Source organism: Lytechinus variegatus, chromosome 13 (genome assembly GCF_018143015.1).
Source record: "Lytechinus variegatus isolate NC3 chromosome 13, Lvar_3.0, whole genome shotgun sequence".
NCBI classification, from domain to species: Eukaryota; Metazoa; Echinodermata; class Echinoidea; order Temnopleuroida; family Toxopneustidae; genus Lytechinus; species Lytechinus variegatus.
In genome coordinates, this window is record NC_054752.1 from 1,329,121 (window position 1) to 1,356,166 (window position 27,046).

At 34.8% G+C, this 27,046-nt stretch overlaps 1 protein-coding gene across 1 annotated transcript in view; it reads left to right on the top strand.

Moving 5' to 3' along the window:
- The first annotated feature begins 12,774 nt into the window (after positions 1-12,774).
- The window catches only part of LOC121426626 (protein twist-like), a 44,672-nt gene continuing 30,400 nt past the window's right edge, over positions 12,775-27,046 (top strand). Inside the window, exon 1 of the mRNA XM_041622988.1 lies at positions 12,775-13,576. Coding sequence (XP_041478922.1) covers positions 13,489-13,576 — 88 coding nt within the window. The 5' untranslated portion in view covers positions 12,775-13,488. The remainder of the gene's footprint in view (positions 13,577-27,046) is intronic.

Sequence of the window (27,046 nt, forward strand, 5' to 3'; positions counted from 1 at the left end):
CATTTATAAATCGTTTTCGTCATTTCCTTAATTTCGTCCTCCTTGTCATCTTCATTCGGATTTTCATTATTTCGATCGTCTCCATCATCTTTATAATCTTTACTGTCATCATTATCAACATCATCGTCATCATAGTCATCATCTACATCATAGTCGTTATCAAGATCGTCAATGCGTATCTTTTAAGTGTTTCCTTCTCCCTTCTCTATAGTATTACACTTCCAATTTCTCTTTTCTTCTCTTCTCTTCTTTCTTTCTTTTTTTTTCTTTCTTTTTTTTCTTTGTTTCTTTCTCTCTCTCTTTATTTATTTATTCCCTCCTTTCTTTCTTTCGTCCTTCTTATATTTTATTTTTCGTTCTTGCTTGCTCTTTATTATTCTTGTACACGAATCCGTCTTTTTAGATACCATGATTCTAGTGTATTTTGGTCTAATTAAAATCGGTCTGTATATGTCAAGCATGAGAAATTTAAAAATCATTGTTCTGCGACACAGGAAATGACGTAATTACGTTTTCACTAAAACACTACGCAATGCATTCTGGCTCAATATTTTGAAACATTGAAAACGCTATTTCTAGGTCATGGCCCAGTTGCTTGACGAGGAAATTTTAAGCTGAATCATGGCGGATTCTCGTAAATACTCCTTCAAGTGCTGAATATACAGTATGAGGAATTGTTCGTGTGATTTAAGAGAGTAATCCAAGACTTCCTTTGTTTCCAGTTTGTCTCAAAATGACGAATTGTTTGAAAATAGTTGAGGGGCATCTGCTTTGAAGACGAGTAATGATTCCATTATTGCATATTTCAATCATTCAAAGAAAACGGCCTTTTTATATTAAGACATTCCAATGACATATCTTCTCCTTTCAACTGGATTTGCAAATATGTCACAACTTACCGATGAAAACAAAATTTGTTCTTGACATTGGTGCGGAGAAAACAAAAAGCCTGCGGACTATTCCACTGAACCTATCATCGGGAACTATTCTATATTCTAGTTGATATTAGAATGAATTAATGATTTGTACAGGGAGTTCCAGTCTGCTTTTAATCTGATTCTATTCTATTGTCGATGTGATTCTATTCTATTGTCGATCTGATTCCATTCTATTGTCGATCTGATTCCATTCTATTGTCGATCTGATTCCATTCTATTGTCGATCTGATTCCATTCTATTGTCGATCTGATTCCATTCTATTGTCGATCTGATTCCATTCTATTGTTGATCTGATTCCATTCTATTGTCGATCTGATTTCATTCTATTGTCGATCTGATTCCATTCTATTGTCGATCTGATTCCATTCTATTGTCGATCTGATTCCATTCTATTGTCGATCTGATTCCATTCTATTGTCGTTCTGATTCCATTCTATTGTCGATCTGATTCCATTCTATTGTCGATCTGATTTCATTCTATTGTCGATCTGATTCCATTCTATTGTCGATCTGATTCCATTCTATTGTCGATCTGATTCCATTCTATTGTCAATCTGATTTCATTCTATTGTCGATCTGATTCCATTCTATTGTCGATCTGATTCCATTCTATTGTCGATCTGATTCCATTCTATTGTCGATCTGATTCCATTCTATTGTCGATCTGATTCCATTCTATTGTCGATCTGATTCCATTCTATTGTCGTTCTGATTCCATTCTATTGTCGATCTGATTCCATTCTATTGTCGATCTGATTCCATTCTATTGTCGATCTGATTCCATTCTATTGTCGATCTGATTCCATTCTATTGTCGATCTAATTCCATTCTATTGTCGATCTGATTCCATTCTATTGTCGATCTGATTCCATTCTATTGTCGATCTGATTCCATTCTATTGTCGATCTGATTCCATTCTATTGTCGATCTGATTCCATTCTATTGTCGATCTGATTCCATTCTATTGTCGATCTGATTCCATTCTATTGTCGATCTGATTCCATTCTATTGTCGATCTGATTTCATTCTATTGTCGATCTGATTTCATTCTATTGTCGATCTGATTCCATTCTATTGTCGATCTGATTCCATTCTATTGTCGATCTGATTCCATTCTATTGTCGATCTGATTCCATTCTATTGTCGTTCTGATTCCATTCTATTGTCGATCTGATTCCATTCTATTGTCGATCTGATTCCAATATATTGTCGATCTGATTCCATTCTATTGTCGATCTGATTCCATTCTATTGTCGATCTGATTCCATTCTATTGTCGATCTGATTCCATTCTATTGTCGATCTGATTCCATTCTATTGTCGATCTGATTCCATTCTATTGTCGTTCTGATTCCATTCTATTGTCGATCTGATTCCATTCTATTGTCGATCTGATTCCATTCTATTGTCGATCTGATTCCATTCTATTGTCGATCTGATTCCATTCTATTGTCGATCTGATTCCATTCTATTGTCGATCTGATTCCATTCTAATGTCGTTCTGATTCCATTCTATTGTCGATTTGATTTCATTCTATTATCGATCTGATTTCGTTATATTGTCGATCTGATTCCATTCTATTGTCGATCTGATTCCATTCTATTGTCGATCTGATTCCATTCTATTGTCGATCTGATTCCATTCTATTGTCGATCTGATTTCATTCTATTGTCGATCTGATTCCATTCTATTGTCGATCTGATTCCATTCTGTTGTCGACCTGATACTTATCTGGCCGTCGATCTGACTCAAATATGCTGTTGATCTGATTTCAGTCTGCTGTTGATCTGATCCTAATCTCTTGTTAATCTGCTGTCGATCGAATTTCTGTCGATCTGATTCCACTCTGTTACTGATCTGATGTCAATCTCCTACCAATCTGTTTCAAATCTGTTGTCAATCTGATACAAATCTGCTGTCGATCTGATATAAAGATGTTGATCTGAATCCAGTCTTTTGTTGATCTGATCCCAATGTCTTGTCTATCTGATTCCAATCTGTTTTCGATATGGTTTCATTTGTAGTCGATCTCATTTCAGACAGCTGACCGAGTAGGTTTTTGTCTGTTGTTTGCTTAGATTTAATTTGTTGTCAGTCATTCAGTCATAAGATTTTGTTCCTTGGCTGATTATGTTGTCATGATTGTGTAGTTTTAGTCTGCTATTGGTGTAGATAAAGTTTGTGTTTTGTTTTTATAAGATGTGTCCTGGATCAAATAGGTCGGTCGAGATTTGTTTGTCGAGATATGTGTGATATTGGACTCGATTCGGTCTTTCCTGAACGATCGATCTTTCATCGAAATTCGATCAAGCACTTGTCATAGAAGAAGACGACACCTAAAATCTCGTATTCCTTATGATCAATTCCCAAGGGGAAATTGGCTATTGGTTAAGGTCTTTCCGACTTTAGGTTTGCTCGATTTCCTGGGTGAAGTAAAGACCCCCACTAATCTTATCCAATTTTCCCTAGACTATGTAGACAGTCAAACATGATTTGATTTGAAACGGGAGGAGTGTCTCTAAAGTGACTGGAAAGCAGTAGAATGTGTCGTCAGTATACATCTTTCCATTTTCTAATGAAAAAACAAGTGGTATTGATTCTTTTTCCTATTCTAAAACCTTGCTTTATTTCAAACCATGTCAACCAGGACCTGTCCTATTCTAAAACCTTGCTTTATTTCAAACCAAGTCAACCAGGACCTGTAGTTCTACAAGTTTGATTTGATGTTGGATCCATCATATTTGTATGACTTAAATTCAAAAATATGAAAATTACTGAAATTATTTAAAAATAAAGTGAAAATGAACTATTAACCTTTCCCTTGGCATTCTGGATCACAATATCACCTCGAATGACAGGTTTAAACTGCATGGCTTAAAATACGTGGTTACAAATGTTGAGTATGGTGTTTTGAGATTGTGCGTTTTTTTTATCAGTGTTTTTCCTAAAATATTTATGATTATAACACGAAAATAACTTCATCAAGGCGTTGAAAAAACTGTGAACCTTTATCATTCAGATACAAGGAATATGCAAATAGAGTTAGCATATAATTAATAGATTTAGGTGATAATGTCTAAGGAAAACAATCCTGATACATTTCGCATAATAAGTTATTTTTGTATCGTGAGAGATTTGTGGTGTAGACTAAATGGTCATATGATGGATTTGAATATTAATTCTAATCAGTGTTGATAAATCAGTCTTTAATCCGGCAATGGTTTGACTATCATATTAATCCTGTTAATTACTCTAAAATATATATTATAGTGGAAACAGAGTTGGGAAAAGATAGGCTTGTCAAAGCAAACCAACTCCTGACAAATTATTGAGGAGAATGTTTTATATTCGCACTAACACGATTAGGTGAATTATGATATAATTATATGCAAACATTCTGCTTTGGATGTTATCATGATACAAACATTTTGTTGTTATTTTAGAACACAGTTAATTTCCGTTAAGGTTAAACTACGTGAATCACAGCATTTAACAATCCAATCTGTAATGACGGCCAGTGTGTATATCAGGCGCGTACGCAGGATTTTTGAAAGGGGGGGGGGTTTTCGAGCTGATTTTTTTTTAAATCTCCCGCCCAGTCTCTAAAAACTGATGAGCGGGGGGGGGGGGGGAGGTGATGATTTTTTTTTTCAGCGCTGCAAATAAGACAATAACATTTAAGTGGGGATGGGTATGTAACAGTGCGGTCATGACCCGCGAGCGAGCAGAAATGTTCTCGTTTTTGCGTTGAAAACATAAACTTTTTGTCAATAGTTTGTTGGTATCATAGTCGATGCTACATATGTCCTTCGGATCGTAGCACTCATGATATGGCCAACCGCGTAGCCAAGATTTCATTTTGGAGGGGGCGGTAAATGCACGCGAAGCGTGCCAACACTAACAGAGCGCGCGAAGCGCGATCCCTAGGGGGTGGGTGCAGGGAGGGGGAGTTTCCCGCGCGAAGCGCGAAGCTTTTAGTGTTTCATATATTAAAATGAAAAGGAGCCCTTTCTCTTGTCTCTAGTACCTCAAATTCGGTTGACTATATTGCGATTTTGAACCTTGTTTTCAAAAGTGATTGTAAACGCACAAAAGAGGTATACAATGGAGGAAATTAAAATGATAATAACTCCGCGCGAAGCGCGGAAGCTAAAGTGATTTATCAATTTTCTTGCCATAAAAAGGGTCCCGAGAAAAGGGTATTCTCAAAGATATATTGAAACTTTCTTCGGAAAGATCAGATTTGATTACAAGCAATTTAGCATCAGTGCATATTTTTAACTCGCAAAACAGAGGAGAAGATTGGTAGAGGAAGATATTCCTCCCCGCGATGAGCAATGAAACTCTGAAATTTCAAAGGGCGGACGTTTCATCAAATGTAGATATCTCTAATACCCAATCGTCTCTAATTCAATTGATTTTCTAAGATTATTGAACTTCATTACAAGGAAAATACATTTACTTCGGCCTAACCTTACTCAAATTCATGCCCTAATGTATACAATTTTAACTTTAACTGGCAAGAAGCACATAGCTGAGGTGGAAAAACAGGGTTAGAGAAAAGGTGGGGGAACAATGGAGAACTTCAATATTGTCATTTAACCGCGCGCAGCGCGGAAGCAAAATTCATATATAAATTTGGGGACGTTTTTTTTGGGGGCGACCGCCCCCCCCCCCTGGCTACGCGCCTGGATATGGCCTTGATCAGAACACTAGAAACTTGAGAAATGTCATGAATAATTACGAGCGAGCGGAGCAAGCGAGCCGAAATGTTTGCGTTTTTCCGTCAAAACATACAATTCTTCTCAATAGCTTGTTGGTAATGATTACATATTAGTTGATGATACATGTCCTTCTATTCGTAACACTCATAATACGGCCTTGAACAGGAGACTAGATACTTATGGAATTTCATGAATTATTACGAGCGAGCGGAGCGAGCTAACCGACATTTTAGCGTTTTCCGTCATTTTGGTTTTCATATTGGTAAAACATATTTTGTAAGAAAACGTATGTCTTTGTCTTGGTTCACTTGTATTCATAAGTATACATCATGATAATCATGTATGGCCTTGTTAATGGCGATACCGTGATCATGTCGGCGACATGCGGAAATAAAAGATATAATAAAATGGAGCGAGCGAAGCGAGCGGAAATTTTTTCTGTGTTTTTCGTCGGAAACATGATATTCTGTTCATTATTGCTGTCATATACATTATTGGGTAGGGGAACTGTCCGTAACCAGACCAAGGAGTTATCAGGCTCTTGCCCGATAACTCCTTGACCAGACCGACCTCTGGGGAGACAAGCAAAAAAAAAAAAAAAAAAAAAAGGAAACCAAAAGGGGGGGGGGTTTGAACCCCCGAACCCCCCCCCCCCCCTTGCGTACGCGCCTGGTGTATATGGCCGTTTGATATTTGTTCATCCCTTGATACTTTTCTGAAATCTTAATTAAGCATTTTAAGAAATTTAGATCAATCTCATTAATGTTATTTTCTTATCAATATAAGGGCATTTCTAACAATTTATCTTAAAATTTAGAGTTTGCAATGCATAAATCTTTGCATGCAGCATGCAAAGTTTAAAAACAAATATTTTCAACCGTTCCTTTTCTTCCGAAATGGTATTGGCGTACATGCTCGTACATCGAATGCACTTGATATTCAATAAATAAAATACATGTTCATGCATCGCAAAACATGTCATCATTTCATATCGTTGACGCCATAAGAGTTACAGGTCATACACATCTATAATGTATTATAAACGAAAGTCAGTGCACATAATGACCGACGCTTTGTGGGAGGGGGGGGGGGCGTCCAAAACTATTTAAAAGGCCTTTTAGTAAGATTAAATTAATGTTCTTTTAGCCACAGACTGTCTATTCTACTTTTAGATTATCATGATAATGTTTCTGAGTCATCATCATATTTGAAAAGTACAGTGTGAAATAAAACAGTCAACTCTACTTAATTCATCCATACTGAACTCAGAAATCTCTTCAAAAATAACTCCTGTCATTTGTGGAGCGATGACACCCCCTCATCGGGGAAACAGAGACAGCCGCCGGGGACTGCTCGGAACACGATCATCTTTGACAACAGTATCCGAAAGAGAAATACAGAGGGGGGGGGTGGGAGGGGGGGGGGGGGGGGAGAGAGAGAGGGGGATATAAAGTGTGTTGGGTGATGTAGACCGGAAAGGGTAAGAGGAGGAATAATGAAAGAGAAAAGATGAACATATAGATAGTTCTTGAACATAAAGAAGCAAAGGAAGAAATTAATGTTATACCCCCCCTCCGACTAAAAAAAAAAAAAGAACATGAAACGTGTGACACAACTTAGAATTTAACATTGAAAATGATAAGAATGACAATTTTCTTTTAAATGACTGCTTTTTTATTCTTTATTTGGGTGTATATCCTCTTTTTTTATTCATTTAAATCCATGCATCCAATATGAAAACTCCTCATTTTGGTATACATGGATGACGTCATAACACTTTACTATGATATTTTATTCCCATTCACCAACATCCGCTTGCTCCCATTCGATAAAAATCAAATTCAGCCCCATCTCATGCCAACCCACATCAGAATTTGAACTAAATTGCTTGTGTCATAAGTTAGGTACAAGCCGTGTACAGTTACATATTCACAATACCATGGATATAAGGAGGTAAATTAGAAACAAAACAGAATTATAACCGTTGGGTGTGTTTACTTTTGATTTGTTACATACATCTTTCATATCAAATGCCTTCATGCATTCCCTTCCATTTATTCACTCAATAGGTTATTCAGACGGATATATATGAAATTCGGTTTCAAATATTTAAAAAATACACTTTAAAGATAATCTTGTCAAATTTAGGAAAGGCGCTTAATTTAATATCGATTAAAAGATTAATTTTAGAAAATCAGATTTTTCTCGTCAAGATGAAAATATTCAATTCGTTTAAATGATAAGATACCTGAATTTCTGGCAAAAATTTATAGACTTATTAGATACCGATTAAAGTTTTTAAAAATAATTGATATTCGTGTATAAACTTTGGGCTCCTCAAAAGTATTATGCTAACAATGACTCCCTGATATAAATTTGGTGATGGTGGTGTGTGTGTGTATGTATGTACCTGTGGAGGGGGTGGGGTAGATGTATTATTTGTTGGGGGGAGGGGAGTTCCCAGGGGCGACGCCATGTGGGGAGGGGTAGACCACCTCCATGCACTATTCATCAAATGCTCGGGATATTTCCTATCGAATTACACCATCTAGTTCATGCTTTTCGATCGTTTCTTTTTTCTTTATTTATCTTTATTCATCTTCACCTTTTCCATATTTTCCTCCTCATTTTTTGGTCCTTAAAAAAAAGAAGAATAGGGGTAGATGCCCTCCTTCTACATCACCTCCCATGGTGAAATTCTGTAATTAGACCTTGAATACATTTCAAATCCTGTCCATATCAAAATACCACCCTTATGTTGGAGGAAAATGGGTTTCTATTCTTGATGTCCGGGCAATATCCTTAACACTCCTGTGTAATTGAACTTTCGTACTATATCATTCTTAAATATATGTTTCAGAGTAGTATACAGGTCCATGCTTAAAGCCAAGCCTTTAACCTCACCCTGAAATCTTTCTGCTGTCATAAGATCGTCATGAAGTGACAGGATCACCCCCTGACATGGTGTCTCTAAGGATTGTGGTAAAACTTCAATTCATCTTCACCATCAATGAACACCTGAACAGGAAAGAAACAGAGAAACTCTCAAGAAAAGTGGACCGATATTTAATACTATGGGCAGCCCACACACTAAATCTTTTAATCCCTTATTGTAGTTTAATCTCTCAAAGTGTATTCATTTTCAAGTTGAGAGGATGATCATGGATCGAGTTACTTTATGATGATGATGATGATGAAGAAAAGAATATTTTTGCCACTTTTTGTATTGAATCAATTCGTTGTATCTGCCTAGATTGACGGAACTCATTACCATCATGGCAATAATTTATCATTATAATTGATTTACGAGGAAATGATTGAACATTTGCCTTTAACATCAACATGTAAATAAAAATAAAAATAGTACATGTACAAGGTGCCATGTATCGACAATGTGTAATATTTTTATCAGTTTGGTGTGATCTAAAGTTTATCAAAATATAGCAAATCGTGAATTCCAACGAAAGCCGTACATTTCATAATACATAGGGGAGTGGTTTTGTAATCGGAATGAGGCAACATATCTAGAACAACCAAAATTAAACGAAAGACAATATTACAAATTATAAAGCATTATAATTATCATAGAATTACTCATTACTTATTCAATTATCAAAGCCGTCGTAAAATAAATTTGCTTTTGCTAGAATGACGGAGTTGACTTTGATAATACTTCACTTATCAGGTTTCTGCCGGATCACTGTTCCTATTGTGACGTCATCATTCCAGATAGGGCAATCACCTCCAATCTGTCAAAATGTTACATATCCCATCATTCCTCGTAATTGCCCCATCATCCTTTCGACACTGGACACTCCTTAAAACAAATCTTCTCTAAGATGATTAAGCAAGACGGGTAAATCACCACTTGGTCTACCTTAACTTCATGTAATTTCCGTTTTGTCCCATTCATGATAGTCTAATCCTTTGTCATTCAGTCCATTATTATTTTGTCTAATCTCCAGTTAGTCTCTACCAGTTCGTTTATTGGTCTAACACAACATCGTCTATCATTATGAATGTCTGCCTTCTGCAAATCATACACACACACATACATGAATTGTCACCACTGCTTCCGCCCTTGACAGCTGATCAAGATTCAAAATATACTCTTTATTAATCAAGTTTTCTTTTGACAAATTGCATAATAAAAAGTAAACAAAACGGTGATAAGACCTTGTTGGCTAAATGAGAACTAGAATAAGTGTAGACCAAACGACAATGATACCAAATTGAATAGTAGACCTGGGCCCGTTTCATACAGAGATTGCATCTGTTGTAACTTTGCCATTATGGTAACTACCATAGCAACAGGGCTCAGCAGCCAATCAATATCAGGGTTACCATGGTAGTTGCCAACAGTTACAACAGTTGTAACTCTTTATGAAACGGGCCCCTGATTTGTTTAGCCTATGAACGATGAAAAATAGACCAAGTAAATACAAACCTTCAAGATTATGAGGGGTTCTCCATCTTCTACATGTGAGTCTCGAGTGGGTCTCAGCCAGAGTTCAGGGGCACCTAGAGAACAAATATCGGATGGAAGTTAAATTCAATTTAGACTTTACGGAAGTGATTCAAAATAAGAGTTCTTCAAACCTGTGTATTGTCCTCAATAAGTGTCTTTGTTTTGTTTTTAAATGCTTCAAGAAATACACGTTGTGTTCTCTTCAGAAGTTATTATCACGGTTACGTAATTAGATAATATCCCATGTGTGTTTTTAAAGTAAGAGCAGTAAGTGAAATATGGAAATTTGATTAGCGATTTTATTCCGATGTTTATTTATAGCGTCATGTTTGGTAGTGTCAATTTCTCATTTCAGGCAATAAATGTGTTTGGTTCATCCAGAGAGATGACTAGATATTTCCCCTTTAGTGTATTATTTGAATCATCAATCATCATGATCTCATGGTCATATGTATGCTAACTTTGTTCCAATATCAATATAGTTAACATGGTTAATATGAAGTACAAGAATAAAACAGAAATCGTGAGATAATAATTATAATAACGTTTTATTTACCCAGGGTAGCCACTTCAGTTAGAAAACTGCTCTTCCAGTGGTTATCATTACCCTTCTCCATTCTAACTGCTGAGCGCATAGCAAGAAGGCAGAAGGTTCCATTTTTGATGTCTTTGGTATGACTCGGCCAGGGATCGAACCAATGACCTCCCGTTCATGAGGCGGACGCTCTACCACTGAGCCACCATGCTCAGATATCACGCTTCATCGTTGAACGAATTCCATACGAGTATATAAATGCAAATTATAAATGCATTGGTCCCTAAAACAAAAGATACGTTCCAATTCTGGATTGCATTACTTAAAGATGAGAAGGAACTTACAGTGCAAATACAGAGATAGCTAACAACATGGACAACGAAAAGTAAATGTTATGGGGGAAAACAGAAAAGGAAATTCGAAAGTGGAAAAAGAAAGAAGAAAGAAGAAAATATGACTGGTCAACACAATTATTTTATGTTTGCAATATGGTTCTGACCATAATTATAATAATTATACTTGCGTATATAGCGCTTAATACTTACTTTGTCAGAAGTCTCTAAGCGCTCTATATATGCAGCATAATATATAATAGATATGATAGTAAATAATAAATAAATATTACTAAAGCTGGACAAGTAGATCTTTTTATTATCAAGCATGGGTCCATCAGGCATGTCAGATGGAGGGACACGTTCTCACCAAAAAAAAATTGTTGTTCAAAAAGTGGGCCCATGATCAGTGGCGTAATGAACCAAAAATATTTGAGGGGGCTAGATATGGTGTATCAGGCAAAATTTATAAAAACTTACGAGCGACCGAAAATTTTGAAAACAAGGTTCAAAATCACAATATAGTCAACTGAATTGGAGCTGATATGGGTACTAGAGACAAGAGAGACGGCTCCTTTCATTTTAATTTATGAAACACCGAAAGATTCGCGCTTCGCGCGGGAGTCCCCCCTTCCTGCACCCCTCCCTGTTGGCACGCTTCGCTTGCATTTACCGCCCCCTCCAAAATGAAATCCTGGCTACGCGGTTGAAAGGGAAAGTGTGGATGTGACATCATCAGCCCACCTAATGAATATTCATGAAGACAAGCCTTTAACTGTTTCACCGGAATAATGCAAATCTTCGAAATTCAATAACTTTGTTATTTGTTTTCCGAGTTTTATGACATTTTCAGCATTTTGCTTTGTGGATTTTACTCTAGTTATTTAGGTATAAATATTTTCAGCCCGGAGCATCCCTTTAAAGTGTCATTGTCTTCAATCATGTCGACTATAACACAGAGTAGTGACATTTCATTGTTTTAATTCATAATGTCATATTCCTCTTTATGATGAATATCTTGACATTACAGACAAGCAGAAAATGTCATTCTTAAACTTTGACAAGGGTTTTTCGATGTCAAAAGATCGTGTCCGACGCGGATAATTCCGTCCGTCCACCCAATCTTTGTGACGTCACCCAGGTATAGGAAGAAGATGATGAAAAATAATCCAAGTCATCATCAAAGGTTATCGATCTTTTTAGTATCTGTGTCATCTTCCGTTCCTAAACTTTCTTTCTCTATTTCTCTTTTCCTGCCTCTCTGTCTCTCTCATCATCTCTCTCCACCTCTCTCTTTCTCTCCGTCCATCTCTTTCCTATATGCTAAAGATGATACTCATTCCCCTCACTCCCTCTCTCTTCTTCTTTCATCTATCAAATCCCACTTCTCGCGAAGGACGATCAAATCGGAAACCCGTCTTCGAATTTTCAACCAACCTCCCTTTATTTACATCAGATGCCGATGTGAGAGATAGCTAAATTATTCCATTTCCCCCTCCCTTTACTCCACGTCGATGGCAATTACTCCGGCCCCATCTTCTCTACTCATTCTGCTCGGCAGCGGTGTGAAACGCATAAACGGAATCGCTAGAGACATTTATGCTTTCTATTTAGATTTTTCCTAAATATTATCTTTGATTCTGTAATTGGCAAACAGTTCGGGGAGTTTCGTGGTTCTTTTTTTCTCGTTGATCAAAAACTTTTCTGATTTTGAGATAATGAGCTAGTAGATGGTGTATGTTAGTTGGATGTTCTTTCACAGTGGCGCATTTGAAGAGATGCTGTCGCCAGCGGCGCTAGCCAACAATTTTCAGAGCATCTCCACATCAAGTTGGTTTCATCGATCTGCTGTTATTTTTTTTCTAACAGCACCGGTACTTATCTTCGTTTTAACATCGTTTCTACTTGCAAAACGACTTTCTTTACTACCAAAGTATTATTACTACAACAATCATTTGGACTTTGACTGAGAATCCTTCTAATCCTGTCATACTTTTCTATTCCAATATCCCGTCTTACAGAGGTACGAAACCAAAACACCTTTTGACAATTTCTGGTTCTTTCCTAACGTTGTGGGTTGGAGGTCTGTGGCTTGTAGCGGTCCTAAACTTCCTATACGATATGACATTGTCCCGCCAAAATCAAGCTTTCAAAAGATCAACAATCACTTAACTCTGCTCTCCCTGCCTTTTCCCCCTCACAAAAAAATCACCGATATGCGTCACACCCGACCCCATGATTTCCCTGATAATCCGACAGAGTTACAGACAGAATACTAAATGTTCGAATCAATCATTTCGGCCAATTTGACAAATCACTTAATCAGAATTTACACGAGAAAATGAGAAGTTGTTATTTGATTTGATTGTGACAGGAAAAGGTTTAATCCCTCACTTCACCGGGATACGTTGGACGTGGAAAGTAGATGCAGACAGCTGCCTCCGCGTATATACGATTTCCCGCCAAATTTAGAGACAGATTGTGGTTACCATGGATACATCAGCCTACGCCCATTGCAGGCTTTGGGACAATGCAATTCCGAGCAGCGTATTATCATCAAACAACAATGGAAACAGAGGTAAGTGCATTTTATGTAATCCATAATTTGATCTAAAGGAAGAATATTTTGATAACATATCTGTAGTCACGTTGGCTTTAAGTGTCATGTCGAAAAATAGGGTTTCACAAAAGCAGGCATATTGTTTGTTTGCTTGAAATTTATTTCTGCGTTCAACATAATCACCTGGTAATGCTCACGATTATGGTATTTTTTAAATCTATGTCTAAAATGTTTATGCCTCATCTCATTAAATTAATAAGCTGTCTTGCAATTACCTATCTGCTTATGTATCATGTTTTTTGCTTTCTGGTTGTCAAATTCTGACAAAACTTATGTGCGATTCTCTTTATTATCACGCTTCTCGAACACTCATTTCTAGTAGTTTTTTTTTTTCAATCTTCATTTCAAATCATTGAAGTTCAGATCGGGGCTTGGAGGCCATGGACCTTTTATTTTTTCACGACCAATAAAAAAGGAGAAGTGGAAAGAAAATGAGGGAAGATGTGATATTATTTTCTGAATATTATGTAAAAATCTGTTAAAAAATCAATATTTTTTAACAAAAAATGGTCAGTGTTTTTTAACACTCGCTGTTATTTAGGAATTTGCCCCCCCCCCATTTGTGGATTCATTACGCAACTGATTCAAGTAAAGATATGACCCCAAAATGATTAACTTCTTTATAACAAATACCCTTTAAATTAACAACTGCATCAATCACAGAATCATTAATTTGTGATATCGCTTTTTAGGTACGTTTTGATTGAATTGGTGGCTAATGATTGTACGTATACGTACAATCATTTTTGTTTTTGCTGTGTACTTCTACAGAAAAAATGTTATTTTGCAAAACTTGTCTAAGAAAAAAAAAGAATCGTAGCATATAGGAAAATGAAAACAGTTCTCAGGTTCTGCTTTTGATTAAAAAAATACATTCTGGTCGAATTAGTGTTAAAAACTATTTAAGAAAAAATTATATTACATTCTTTAACATTTTCAAGAAATTCGATCGTTTCATTATTATTGAAAAGCGGAAATTTCTTCGAATCTATGAAAAATCTTAACCCCCCCCCAAAAAAAAAGGGGGGGTTTCGGACAAAATGAACGAAATTCTGGTATTTCGCCTGTTAGCATACCAACCCGATTTCCATTCATGGTACGCTTCCTATGGAGAATAATACGTGCAGCACCCCCGGGTAAATCTTAGGGACAGCATGCCCACATCCCACGACCATGTCGACAAGACAATACATTCATTTCGACAAGAGTCTTCTACTGTTATCATAAAATCATAGTAAGGTACCATTGACATTGACGGCGGAAGCCAAAAATTTTAGGAGGGGACAACCCAAGAAAAAAAATTGACAAGCAAAAAAAAAAAAAAGGTTCTTAACCTAAAAATTTTAGAGGGGAAGCGTACGAAAATAAATTGACAAGCAAAAAAAAAAAAAAGGGTCATCAACTACAAATTTAGGGGGGACCGTCCTCAAATTTAAGGGGGGACACGTCCCCCCCCCCCGCTTCCGCCGCCTATGCCCCTTGATAAAGTAAATATTCAAATTTTGAAGAAAAAAAATAGTCAAGACATTTATGATCATATTCATGACACTGTCTTTATGTTCGTTTCATGTCATTATTTCTATGATATATCTCTTTTTAGTAGGAATAAAATCGACACCTCCTCCCCCGTATCATATTTCTTTTTTATGACCTTTTCGTTCTTACTCTATCTGGGTCAGTAAGCTGGTAAGGCGTGTCTGTTTGTTTTATTGACCATGTAATTATATCTATCATAAAACTAAAATGATGAGAATAAAGAATGAGTTTTACTTTCCCCTTGGTAAGCATTATGCGAGTGTTTTTGATTGACTCAGTTCATGAGCACATAATTATATTGGGGTAATGTGAAACTGGAACCATCTTGAAAATATTTGAAAAAAAAATGAGTGATTCACAGCTATGAAATAGTTGGGAATATGAAATCACATTTTTACTGTTTATTTTTAAGGACATCTCCTTCGATCTTCCACAAATTGTCACATCCATCTTTTAAAATTGGATATACGATTTATCTTTATTCTTAATACGACATCTAACATTTTATAGAAATAAAAATGACTATCTGGACTCGAATAATTTGAATAAAATCTTGACCACTAATATACTAATCAGGGTTTTTGAAAAATCTTCTTGCAATGTTGCTTCGAATGTGGAACATAATACAATCAATTACAAAAGATGACCCCAAATTTAACAAATGCAACAAATTACAAATGGTCGATTATTGTATATTACACTAAAATGAACTGTATGAGGCACCATCAAGACTTGCTTATCTATTTATTGTATAATTTACTTTATCATGCCATTTTTTTCTTCAAAAGACTCATCCTGCACCTTAAATAAAAAAAAAACAATTCAAATTCAAATTCAAATTTATTTATTTCACTTCCATCAAACAAAAACAAATTGTATACCATATATAAACATAAATATTTGTATCCGTTGCAAAAAAAATAATGATACATATGTTGTGAAAAAAACAATTAGACAATTTGGGCAACATATTGTATAGGTTATAAATATGTATACTATTTTTCAATGATAGTTTTGATAAAAATGACATTTTTACTTAAATCTAAATTATCATATTTATATGTTTGTTTATTTATATTTTTGTTTTATTTTTCACCATGCATAACAAGAAATGAATTGACAGATTACAATATTATAATGATAATATTAATACACACTAGGAATTAAGCACAAACAAATGTTGTAAGTGCAGAGTCCCTCCAATAACTCTTTTAACTAAACTATGGCTCAAAATAAACATTCATACAAAACAAAAAATAATAATAATAAAGGATATTAAGATATGGACATCATTCATGCACCAATTATGAGAGAAATTTTGATAAATATCATTTACAGTATTTGAAGAGATATAAATCCTTCATATTCTTCTTGAATGATAAAATATTGTTACAAAGAGATATGTTTAGAAAAGATGCTGATAGGGGCGACTGGAGACATAATAAAAAGGCAAGAAGGACAATGCATGTAGAAAGAAGAATATCAGTGCTAGAAATAGAATGAAAAAAAAACCCGTAAAGAGAGGGGGGGGGGGGTAAAGATCTGAAAGTGTGGGTCGGTCGAGGCGCAGTGGATCGAGGATAGAAGGAGAGAGGAAGATCTACACCATGTTAACATAGACATGATAGAGCGCAAAATAAGGTAAAGAAAGAAAAGTATATACGTTAAGATGTATGAGTGAGAAAGGGAGATAGAGAAAGGGAGGGAGAAAGATAGAGAAAGAAAGAGAGAAAGAAAGAAAGAAAGAAGGGGAAAGGGAAGATAGAGAATGTGTGAGAGAGAAGGTTGATTGTCCAAGGTTGGGACTCATTTCTATCAGTATGATTGTCGGATGTACGCTGGGTTGCAATCTGATAATTAGGTGCTGAGTAATTGCTTGATTCTAGGGCAGCAACAGAGGAGACACAACAATTACCATGCTTATATAGACTCTCCAAAAAGATCATTTAAAAAAATCATAGCGGTTGGGTAAATTCGATAATTACACTTGCACTAGTACCATATTGCACTATAAAAACTATATACACTGAAATTTGAATTGATATCTTTTCCGAGAGACAGATTTTCATTTTTCACAAAAAATAAAACCATTTTTTTTCAAATTTTTAAATCAATTTGACCAGAATGTTCAATACATTTTAAAGAAATTATATTTTGTGTTTCTCTGATTTATCAAATGAGAATACACTGCTTTAGCATGTTGACAAAACTGGCAGAAATTCATTTTTTTGTTCAAACATTTCAATATTAAGCAGTCATGCTCAACTTGGGTTGGCAATCATTGTAATGAAATAAGTGGACATTATAACGCAATCTGGTAGAACCGACATTATTGGATTTCGATAATAGATCTCTCTGAATAGATTTTTCTTTTGAAATGTGATTGAATACAAAAAATAATTATCTTGCGTCATAGATACTTTCTATATACGATCAAAAGACTATATATTATCCCATATTTTACTATATTATCTGCTGGATTTCTTTTTATTGCTTTATAGCAGACTATAGTAGAGGATCGTTTCCTATTTATCTCCTTTCCCTCAATTTAGTCATCTCCTTCTATTAATCCCTTTCCCCTATTAATCTTGTGTGTTCCTCTACATGATAATCTCACGCCTCTCTAATCTCCTCGCCTGCTGAAAGTGTTCGGAAATTTAACATTGAGATTTAACTTTTTCATTCTCGATTTTTGACAAGGTTTGATCATTTTTCAAATAATCTTATTAGTTTTATATATTTTCGGTCATATTCATGAATTGTTAGGGTTATCAAATAAAATGTTGCATTGTTTTATACCTTCGAGTGATCCAATTCCAAATTTTATTAAAGGACAAGTCCACCCCAACTAAAAGTTGACTTGAATAAAAAGAGAAAAATCCAACAAGCATAACAATGAAAATTTCATCAAAATCGGATGTAAAAATACTAAAGTTATGACATGTTTATGTTTCGCTTAATTTCACAAAACAGTTCAATATTACGTCCTTGTCGGTATGCAAACGGGGGGACTGATGACATCACTCCCTCACTGTCTCTTTTGTATTTTAATATATGAAATATGGAATATTCAAATTATTTCCCTCTTATCATGTGAAATTGATTTTTATTTCTCCCTGAACATGTCGAATTAACATTGTTTAACATTATGTAGTTCAGTCAAGTTTACATTATTGCAAATTCTGTAAGAATTGAAATATTGTATAATTCAAACAATAAAAAACAAGAGAAATAGTGAGTGGTGGACATCGTCAACTGTCTCATTTGCATGTCACTGAGTTGTGCATAAGTGTTATGAGAAAAATAAGCGAAACTTTAAAATGTCATAACATATTTTACCGATTTTGATGAAATTTTCAGCGTATATGCTTGTTAGATTTTTCTATATTGATTCAAATCAACATTTGTCTTGGGTGGACTTGACCTTTAAATACTAAATGTTAACTAATATCTTCAGTTTAATGTAAAGTCATGTCGAACCATATAACATTTTGGGCGGGCTTGACTATTGTAATGTTTAGGCCTAACGGAAAGTGAGACAAATTGGATTCAATCATTGTTAAATCATGCAAATACATATAGGCTTACCAGTATATACGATTTTTTGCTTGATGAAAGGATGCTTTAGTAGACAGGTTAGAGACTATTTTTAGTTAAAAATAGAATACAGCTATTTATTCATATATTTTGATTTTCCTAATTTTTGTTCTTTATCATGTCGATGGGCTACTGATTTATTTTTCACAAAATAAAATAAAAATTTTGCAATAGTCTTTTAAGTTGCATGGTAGTTACCCCATAACCTAATTCTTTCAAATTTATTTCAAGCTTCTTTTTTTTAGGTTGAAAGAGTAAAATCCTCATCGGTAATCCATATTATCATCAGTTGTGTTTAAGGTGTTTTCATCACATAGAGTTCAGGTTTCTTGTTGTTAATCTAGGTCATACCGTTAGAGAAGTTTTCCTCTCTTGCTCGCCTTCTTCTCTTGTTAGAGGAAAACCTTTACAAGCCTGCTAGAGAGTGATAATATAAAAATACACCAAAAGGCCTTTTTCGATCGTTGCCATGACTATTACTTTATATTAGGTTGTGTATCTTTGCTCTGCACACGAAAGGTTAATTTAAGGGTTTCATTGATTTTCATACAGTTCAGAGCATTTCTTATATAAAAAAATAATACTAGTGTTAGATAACCCGAAAGTTGCCAAACACAGAAAATAAATATGGGAGAAACGTTATTCTATTATCACTATTATTATTATTATTGATATTATTATTATTATTATCATTATTACTATTATTATTATGATTATTATAATTATTATTATTATTGTTATTATTATGATTATTATGATTATTATTAGTAGTAGTAATGTAGTAGTAGTAGTAGTAGTAGAAGTAGTAGTAGTAGTAGTATTACTATCTATTTGGCCATAAAAACAAACAAAATTGTACTATGTAAAGACAACATGCAATTTGAAATTGAATGATTTAATGCAAATAAGTAAAGAGTAAGGTAAAACCGGTGAAAACTTTTTTTGATATAATATTCCTTATACTTTTTTCAGTCGAAAGTCCTTGACGATGAAAAGGAAAGAAATACGAATAAAAGCCAAATTACTTTTAGTAAATAAATTTTAAAATTGACCCTGGAACTGGTAGGGTCTATGATTTTCCTATTTATATGCAGTTTTGATGAACTTTTGGGGGAAGAATCCTTCATAATATTATTTTTTCGCAAGTCTTAATATTCTTGTATGGAACATCAAGATTAGCGACACTGCATATGACAATTTGACAAAGGTTTTCATGGAACGAGTTGACATTTGAATTGAAATAAGGTGGTTTCTCAAATCATATCACGCTAAACAAATTTTTGATCGATTAAACAATATTACGAATATCTAATTCTAAATAACATATCCCCCAACTTTGTACTAAAAATTAATCATTTATATGTGATGTGCAGTGAGCATGGTTAAACACATTGCCAAGCATCTGAAAACCAAAGTCGTCTTTCCTCATTCTGACACATTATGTCAGGGGCATGTTTAGAATTAATAAAAGTAGGGGAACTGAGGAAAAATAATAGAGTGACACCCCTACACAAAAAACGATGCAACAATACTTAATTCGAAGAGAGTATTGTCGTCATCATACTCATCGTCACCATCACCATCATCATCGTCATCATCATCATCATCATCACCATCTCATCATCATCATCATCATCACCATCATCATCACCATCATCATTATCATCATTATCATCATCATCACCATCATCACCATCATCACCATCATCACCATCACCATCATCACCATCATCATTATCATCATCATCATCATCATCATCACCATCTCATCATCATCATCATAATCATCATCTCATCATAATCATCATCATCATCATCATCACCATCATCACCATCATCACCATCATCATCATCACCATCATCATCACGATCTCATCATCATCATTATCATTATCACCACCACCCTCCTCCTCCTCATCATCATCCTCATCCTCTTCATCATCAAGGTCGTCGTCATCGTCGTCGTCAACATCATCTTCATCATCATCGTCTTCGTCGTCATCCCCATCATCATTTTCCCTACCATATCTCTTACGTTTACTCAAAGACTATAATCCTGATCATCGTATCATCATTTATCTATACAAGCACTCAATCATTGCTTTAATACTACCTTTAATTCGACTGGGTATGTATTGTGTCTACTCGGAAGTTATTCATTTGAAATGAGTGTGACAGTTTACGCTGCCAGCGGGATTCAGCGCGTTGCTGACGGGCAGACCAGCCATGGTCACAGCGTGAGTCGACGACCAGCTCTCCCTATGCTCCACAGAAATTCCCACGGAGAAACCCACATCTTTTCCATTGTAAACATACATTTGTTGGTTATATTGACGAATTAAAAAGAGAATCACCTCATGATCTTGATTTTGTTGGTGTATTAAGAATATTGGGCATTTTATTAATTCGTGTTTAGTCATCATAATGATTTCAAGTAAAAAAAAAACCGACTAGGCTTTTATAATGTTCCTGATTATTGATCAAATAAAAAAAAAATGTGGATATTCAGAAGTCCAAAATAATATCCACAATAACACAATCCTAACATCACCAACATAGACCTAGTTTGTCGTAATAAACTTAGTTATTGTGGTAACAAAAAAGAACGACATTAATAAATGAATGATTTAAGATAAAATTTTATAAAAATCTTTCTATTAAAAAGTGATATAACAAATGTATACATACAAAAACAAGGTAATTAAAATGGGGGGGAAACATACGAAAGAAGCTAAAAAGAGGACCCCCCAATAACAGATGAATAATATATAGATGAATAAAATGATTAATGTATAATGGGTAATGAAATAAATAGAATACATGAAACAAACAAATGAATAAAGTATATGTGAATAGAGTAAAAGGTAAATTAATAAAAAAACCATAATAATAAACTTTATAAATAAATAAAAAATTAAGTAAATGAATTTTGATACCAATTTATATACAAAAAAGTTATACAATGTGTGTCATGCTTATATTTTATATTTAGCGTCTCATTTAGTAAAATTGGTGTAATTGGCATATGTTGCCAATAATTGGTAGTCATTCTACTTTTCTTTGATGCTTGTCAGTTCGAAGGCCTTACCCTAATACATTTGTTTCTCTGTATATCCCAATCCTGATGCTAGCCCATCATTATGCCACGCCCATCATAAGAACCAATGTGGGAAGAATAACCGGAAACCATGCTCTTGACCGGGGCTCTTGGCGTTCCAATGATTTTGATCTTAGTCAAGACAACCTTGACTGGAATACCAATTCATATGTTTTAATTACTACCCTTTTAATTGACAATTAGTTAGATAGAAAGATATAAACGTGAATGAAAGAAAGGAGAGAGTAGAGAAAATGTGAGAACTAAAAGCGGAAATGGAGAAGGAAAGGTGTATACGTGCGTGTGCGTGAAGGGGATATTAGGACCCCCCCCCCCCTTGTTGAGACTCGGGAAATAAAAATTAAGTTTAACAGAGAGAAGATATAAACTAGTTAAGTTTTAAAAATTTACCCAATTCGTAAAAGGATATTCGGAGAGTTGAAAACCCCGACAACAATCTTTAAAAAAAAACAAAGCTATTACCTTTAATATGAAAACAAGGGAAAACTAGAATGATGGGGCTAAAAAAGTCTTTCTAGAATATTCTAAAACGAAATATCCGTTTAGCAAACAGCATAAACAGGGGGGTATTGGTCGTCCTATAAGAATATTATATAGATATACCAAAATAATGTTATACAATTAGATTAGTAATTAATATGAAATCATGACAATAGAGTGAGAAAGAAAAAATATTGTCACTCATTATAATAATAGAGAGTAAAAGAATAGAACGACATGCCATGAGGTGAGAATTAAAGATGAAGGGGGTGGTGGAAGATTTTGTCAGTGAACGACGTTAATTGAAACACGAACCCTACATAAAATTGGGAGAGAAGGAGGGGATAGGAGAGTTAAGATCTGGTCAGTTTCCGGTTTTGTATCCCGGTATAAGAAAGAAATACAAACTCCTTTGCACGCTAAGAGCACAAAGTACTTTCCTCAACAATAAAGAAATACTCAAAGGTCATACTAAATCAATAGTACAGAGAGTTCTGTGACTTTCTTTGTTTTGCTTTAATTGTAAGAGTTTCCACTATTTTGGTAATCAACGAAGCATATGTCCTTCTTTTTAAAACGTTACAAACTTTCCTGTTCATTGAAGTTAGATATGACCTCAAGATCAGTGCAATAATGTTGACAGTTTGTATTATCCACGCTCTTTAAAGAATAGTTTTGGAATGTTTTGTGTTTTTATGTCGTACTTGTCTTAAGCATGATAATGATGAAACTGGTCAGTGTTGTTATCTCTTTCTAGGTGTTTATCCTTTCAGATCTTCAGATATTAATATGAGATATCATTTCAATATCTGAAAAATATTCATGAGTATTACTTCTGTTTTTCGTATTTTCATTTGTTTAAAGGCATTATTTCATTGGGCGAATGGCTCTGAATTCGCAATTCAATTATGACATTCCCACGGTATGTTCAGCAGAAAACAGTGTTGAATACTGTGGGAAATTGGATTGAAGATAGTAGACTAATGATACAATTAAATCCTTGAGTCTTATCAGGCGCCACTGGTGTAATGAGCTCACTCGAAATAATGACATCTGATCAATTAAAACAAAAAAGGTCTTGACGAACATTTCAAGTACTTCCGTCGCTTTCTTATGTAATAAATTACTTTAGACTCTTCCTGTTTGTATATATGTTTGTTTGTTTGATGTTTTTATGGTTTACTTTTCTTTATAGCTGCAACATGCTTTACTATGACGTCATACCAAATATGCTTTCATTTATTTCTAACATTTTGGTCGCTTTCATTCATTTCTAACATTTTCAAATTACAATTACCATGAAGTGTCCATGATAAGCAAAATAATTAATCATCACAAAACATAATTATGAAGAATATAATCAACATAAATAACACACGAAAAAATATTATTTAACGAATACAACTTAGTCAAACTTATATCAAATATTTAAATGCAAGATTATTAGTGTGAAAGGTGAAAAGATAGAGGAGTATACAAAATGCGAACATATGACCATGAAACCAATCAAATTTAAAAAAAAAATCAGATGCCCTAATTACGCAGATTAGAAAAGATAAATTTACCATAAAAGGGCATATACCAAAATCGTTTTTTCTCGCCATCTAAAACCTATCTGAAGACCAAGGGGCACCCCTGCTATCATCTGTGCGGTTACGTTCAACTGGGAGAGAAATAATCATAATGGAATATTTCCAAGAACTCTCGTGCAGCTAATATCATTCTTTTCTACCACCCCCCCCCTCCATCCTTTTCCCCATCTCTCTCGTATACTGATGAGCCAATTAATGGTTATACTAAACCTAGCTTGCTGAGAGGGTATGTACCCTACGCTGCAGGGTAGGCGCCCGAGGTTTTTTTTTCTATCAGACCTTTTGGACATCAGATAGAATGACTTTATTCTAAATTTTAAGGACTTATTTGACCTTCTGTGACTATATTATCATTTTGTTTTATTTCAACTATTTTTTTCTTATGATTTGCGACATCAATCCCTTGAATTCATGTATGTTTAATCATTCTTTATTTTATTCGATTTTTTTTTCATTTTTCTTATGTGGAGCTATATAATATAACAATGTCAACTCCTTGATTATAAGGACAACGACACCTCCTCAGAATTTTTTCTTCAGTTTTTATACATCAGGGGCCGCGGAACCGGGGGGGGGGGTGCACCCCCACTTTTTTTTAGCATTCGGATTAACAATTTACCAACCATTACTGATTTGTCCCAATCTGTATTCTTTCTTGTTTTTATTCGATAACCATGTTTTTATTTCTCTCTTTACAATGGAGGTTATAATTTTTAGAAGTACTATTACTACATGTTAACATTTATTGCTATTTAACGTTATTCTAAGTAGGCACCAGCCAATGTGGAGAACCTCTCCACAGAATTTTCAATTCTTTTAGGTGATCCCCAGGCATTGGCTGGTGCTCATTTTCACATTTCTCCTGTAATTACTCTTCTATTTCTGTCATGTTTGTTATTACCTTGCATGGAAATGATATAAATAAATGAATAATTATTTTTAAGCTTGAAATACCAAAAATAATAATAATACGTATAGAATAGAAATAAGCCTGCTATATTTCAGCCTGAAGATTGAGATCTTCATCTTTTTGGGAATAAGCATTCATGAGGATTATGAGAAACAGAATTATTTTAAAAGACTCAAAATTGAATTAGAATTAATCGAATAGACTGTATGTAAATCATTCCTTAAAATTGCTAACGTAAAAGACATCGAACAAAGGGAAACATGCCGTAATAAAGAGTTGCCAGTTTGATATTAAAAAATATTCAATTAGGTCGACTATAAATTGTACAATATTGTACGAGTCATTTCCTCATTACCTTTTTGGGAGGATAGCATTTATAATTCGACTTAAAAATTTCACCATGCAAACGGATTTTCATGCATTATTATCCAGTCATTTTTTTCAATTTCAACATTAAAAAAATATTCTCAGACTAATCCCTTCAAAGTTGCCCCTGAATTATAAATTAGGATCATGATCTTCGAAACTTGATTATTGTCAATAATATGAAAAATATCCCACCTTAATGCCTTTATAATTATGATGATATAAAGGAGAAGCAGAGGGAAAACCGCAATTAAATGAATATTGAAGTAAAAACTCGAGCAGCAAGAGTTCTAGCTAGTCTTCCGGGCAGGGCGCGAGTTGGCGACGATGACCGACCGGGTGCGGTGCTAGCGCGCAGTGGATAAAACAGCATCTCTGAGAATTACCAAAAATATATTCTGTGGTGAATAAGCTGAAAATAACCACGCTAACCGAACACGCCGAAGCACTGCAGAGCACGAAATTAGCCGCTCGCCATGGGGTTGGCGGCGGAGCGGGGTCGGGGCGAAGGGCCGCCAGAGTTCCGTTAGGTTTTGGTATGTACTCCAAGACGGTGAACATGGTGAAGAATCGGAAATAGCCAAGACCTCTCTTTAACTTTGATTTGGGCTCATTAAAATTACTCAAATTGAGCAACGTCTGGTTGACAGAAAAAAAAAATGAAAAGGAAGTATTCTCATAAGATATGAGACTTATTGTAAGCCAAAAAAAAAAAGATTTACCACCGCCCCCCCCCCCTAATGACCTTCCATTATCGTGACAGACAATTCGAAATCACATTGACATAAATCGGATTCAAACATTACTAATTGTGACAGTTCTTTACCTTGCTATCTTTGAACAAGGACGGTTTGTATACCTCAACTCGAGCTTCTGGTATTCTATAGAAGAGATAATAGAAATAATGATGTCTGAGGTTAGATAGGTCCGGCATCATTAGTATCATTATTATCATCATAATTTCATTCTTTTGTCAATTTATTGAACTGATTCATTCATTTATTTTGCTATCACTTTTATTTTCATTTTTTTCTATTCATTTATTATTTTATTTGGTGGAACATAATTATATTCAAATCGTTAATATAAAGTCAGAAATATTAGACAAGTACATGATGTACGGGGAGTGGATATTATAATTAATGATGATAATAGATGCAAAAGGTGTGCAATTACAACAAAATAGGCCTCTAGGTCTGTGGAACTTACAGGCCCGGATACTGTAAAGCTAGTGGATATCAATAGGGGAAGGCGGGGTAAGTTGTGACACTTTTTGCATTTTGCATGTTAGAATTGATATGACTAGTACTATTGTAGAAATAAGTACCTTGCCTTTAAATTTGATTCTTGGAAAATGTTTTTCACCTACATATAACTTTCTACCCCCACACTGAAAGTCATTCTGACCTTTGAAAAAACCGATGTCAAATGGCTCAACTTGCCCCATATATGGGGTAAGTTGTGCCGCCGTCTGGGGTAAGTTGAGCCACAAAAACTATGTACAAAATGTATGGGGGAGAACCAGCATGTCAATTATTTGTTTAAAGTCTTTTCACTTGCTAATTCTCTATAAATACTAACATCCTTTAAAAGGAAAAAAGCAGTCATGTAAATTTGCTCCTTTCAGTCTGCTTTTCAATCGATTTTATGGTTTGTTTGTTTTTAAGATACATTACCATAAGAATTACCATGGCTCAACCTGCCCCATGCTGTTTGGCTCAACTTACCCCAGTCCGAACTTAGTGCGATAATTTTGTATCCACACATTTATTATGCATCCATCATATAAAAGACTATGACAAGAATGAAGATCCATACCTGGACTAACA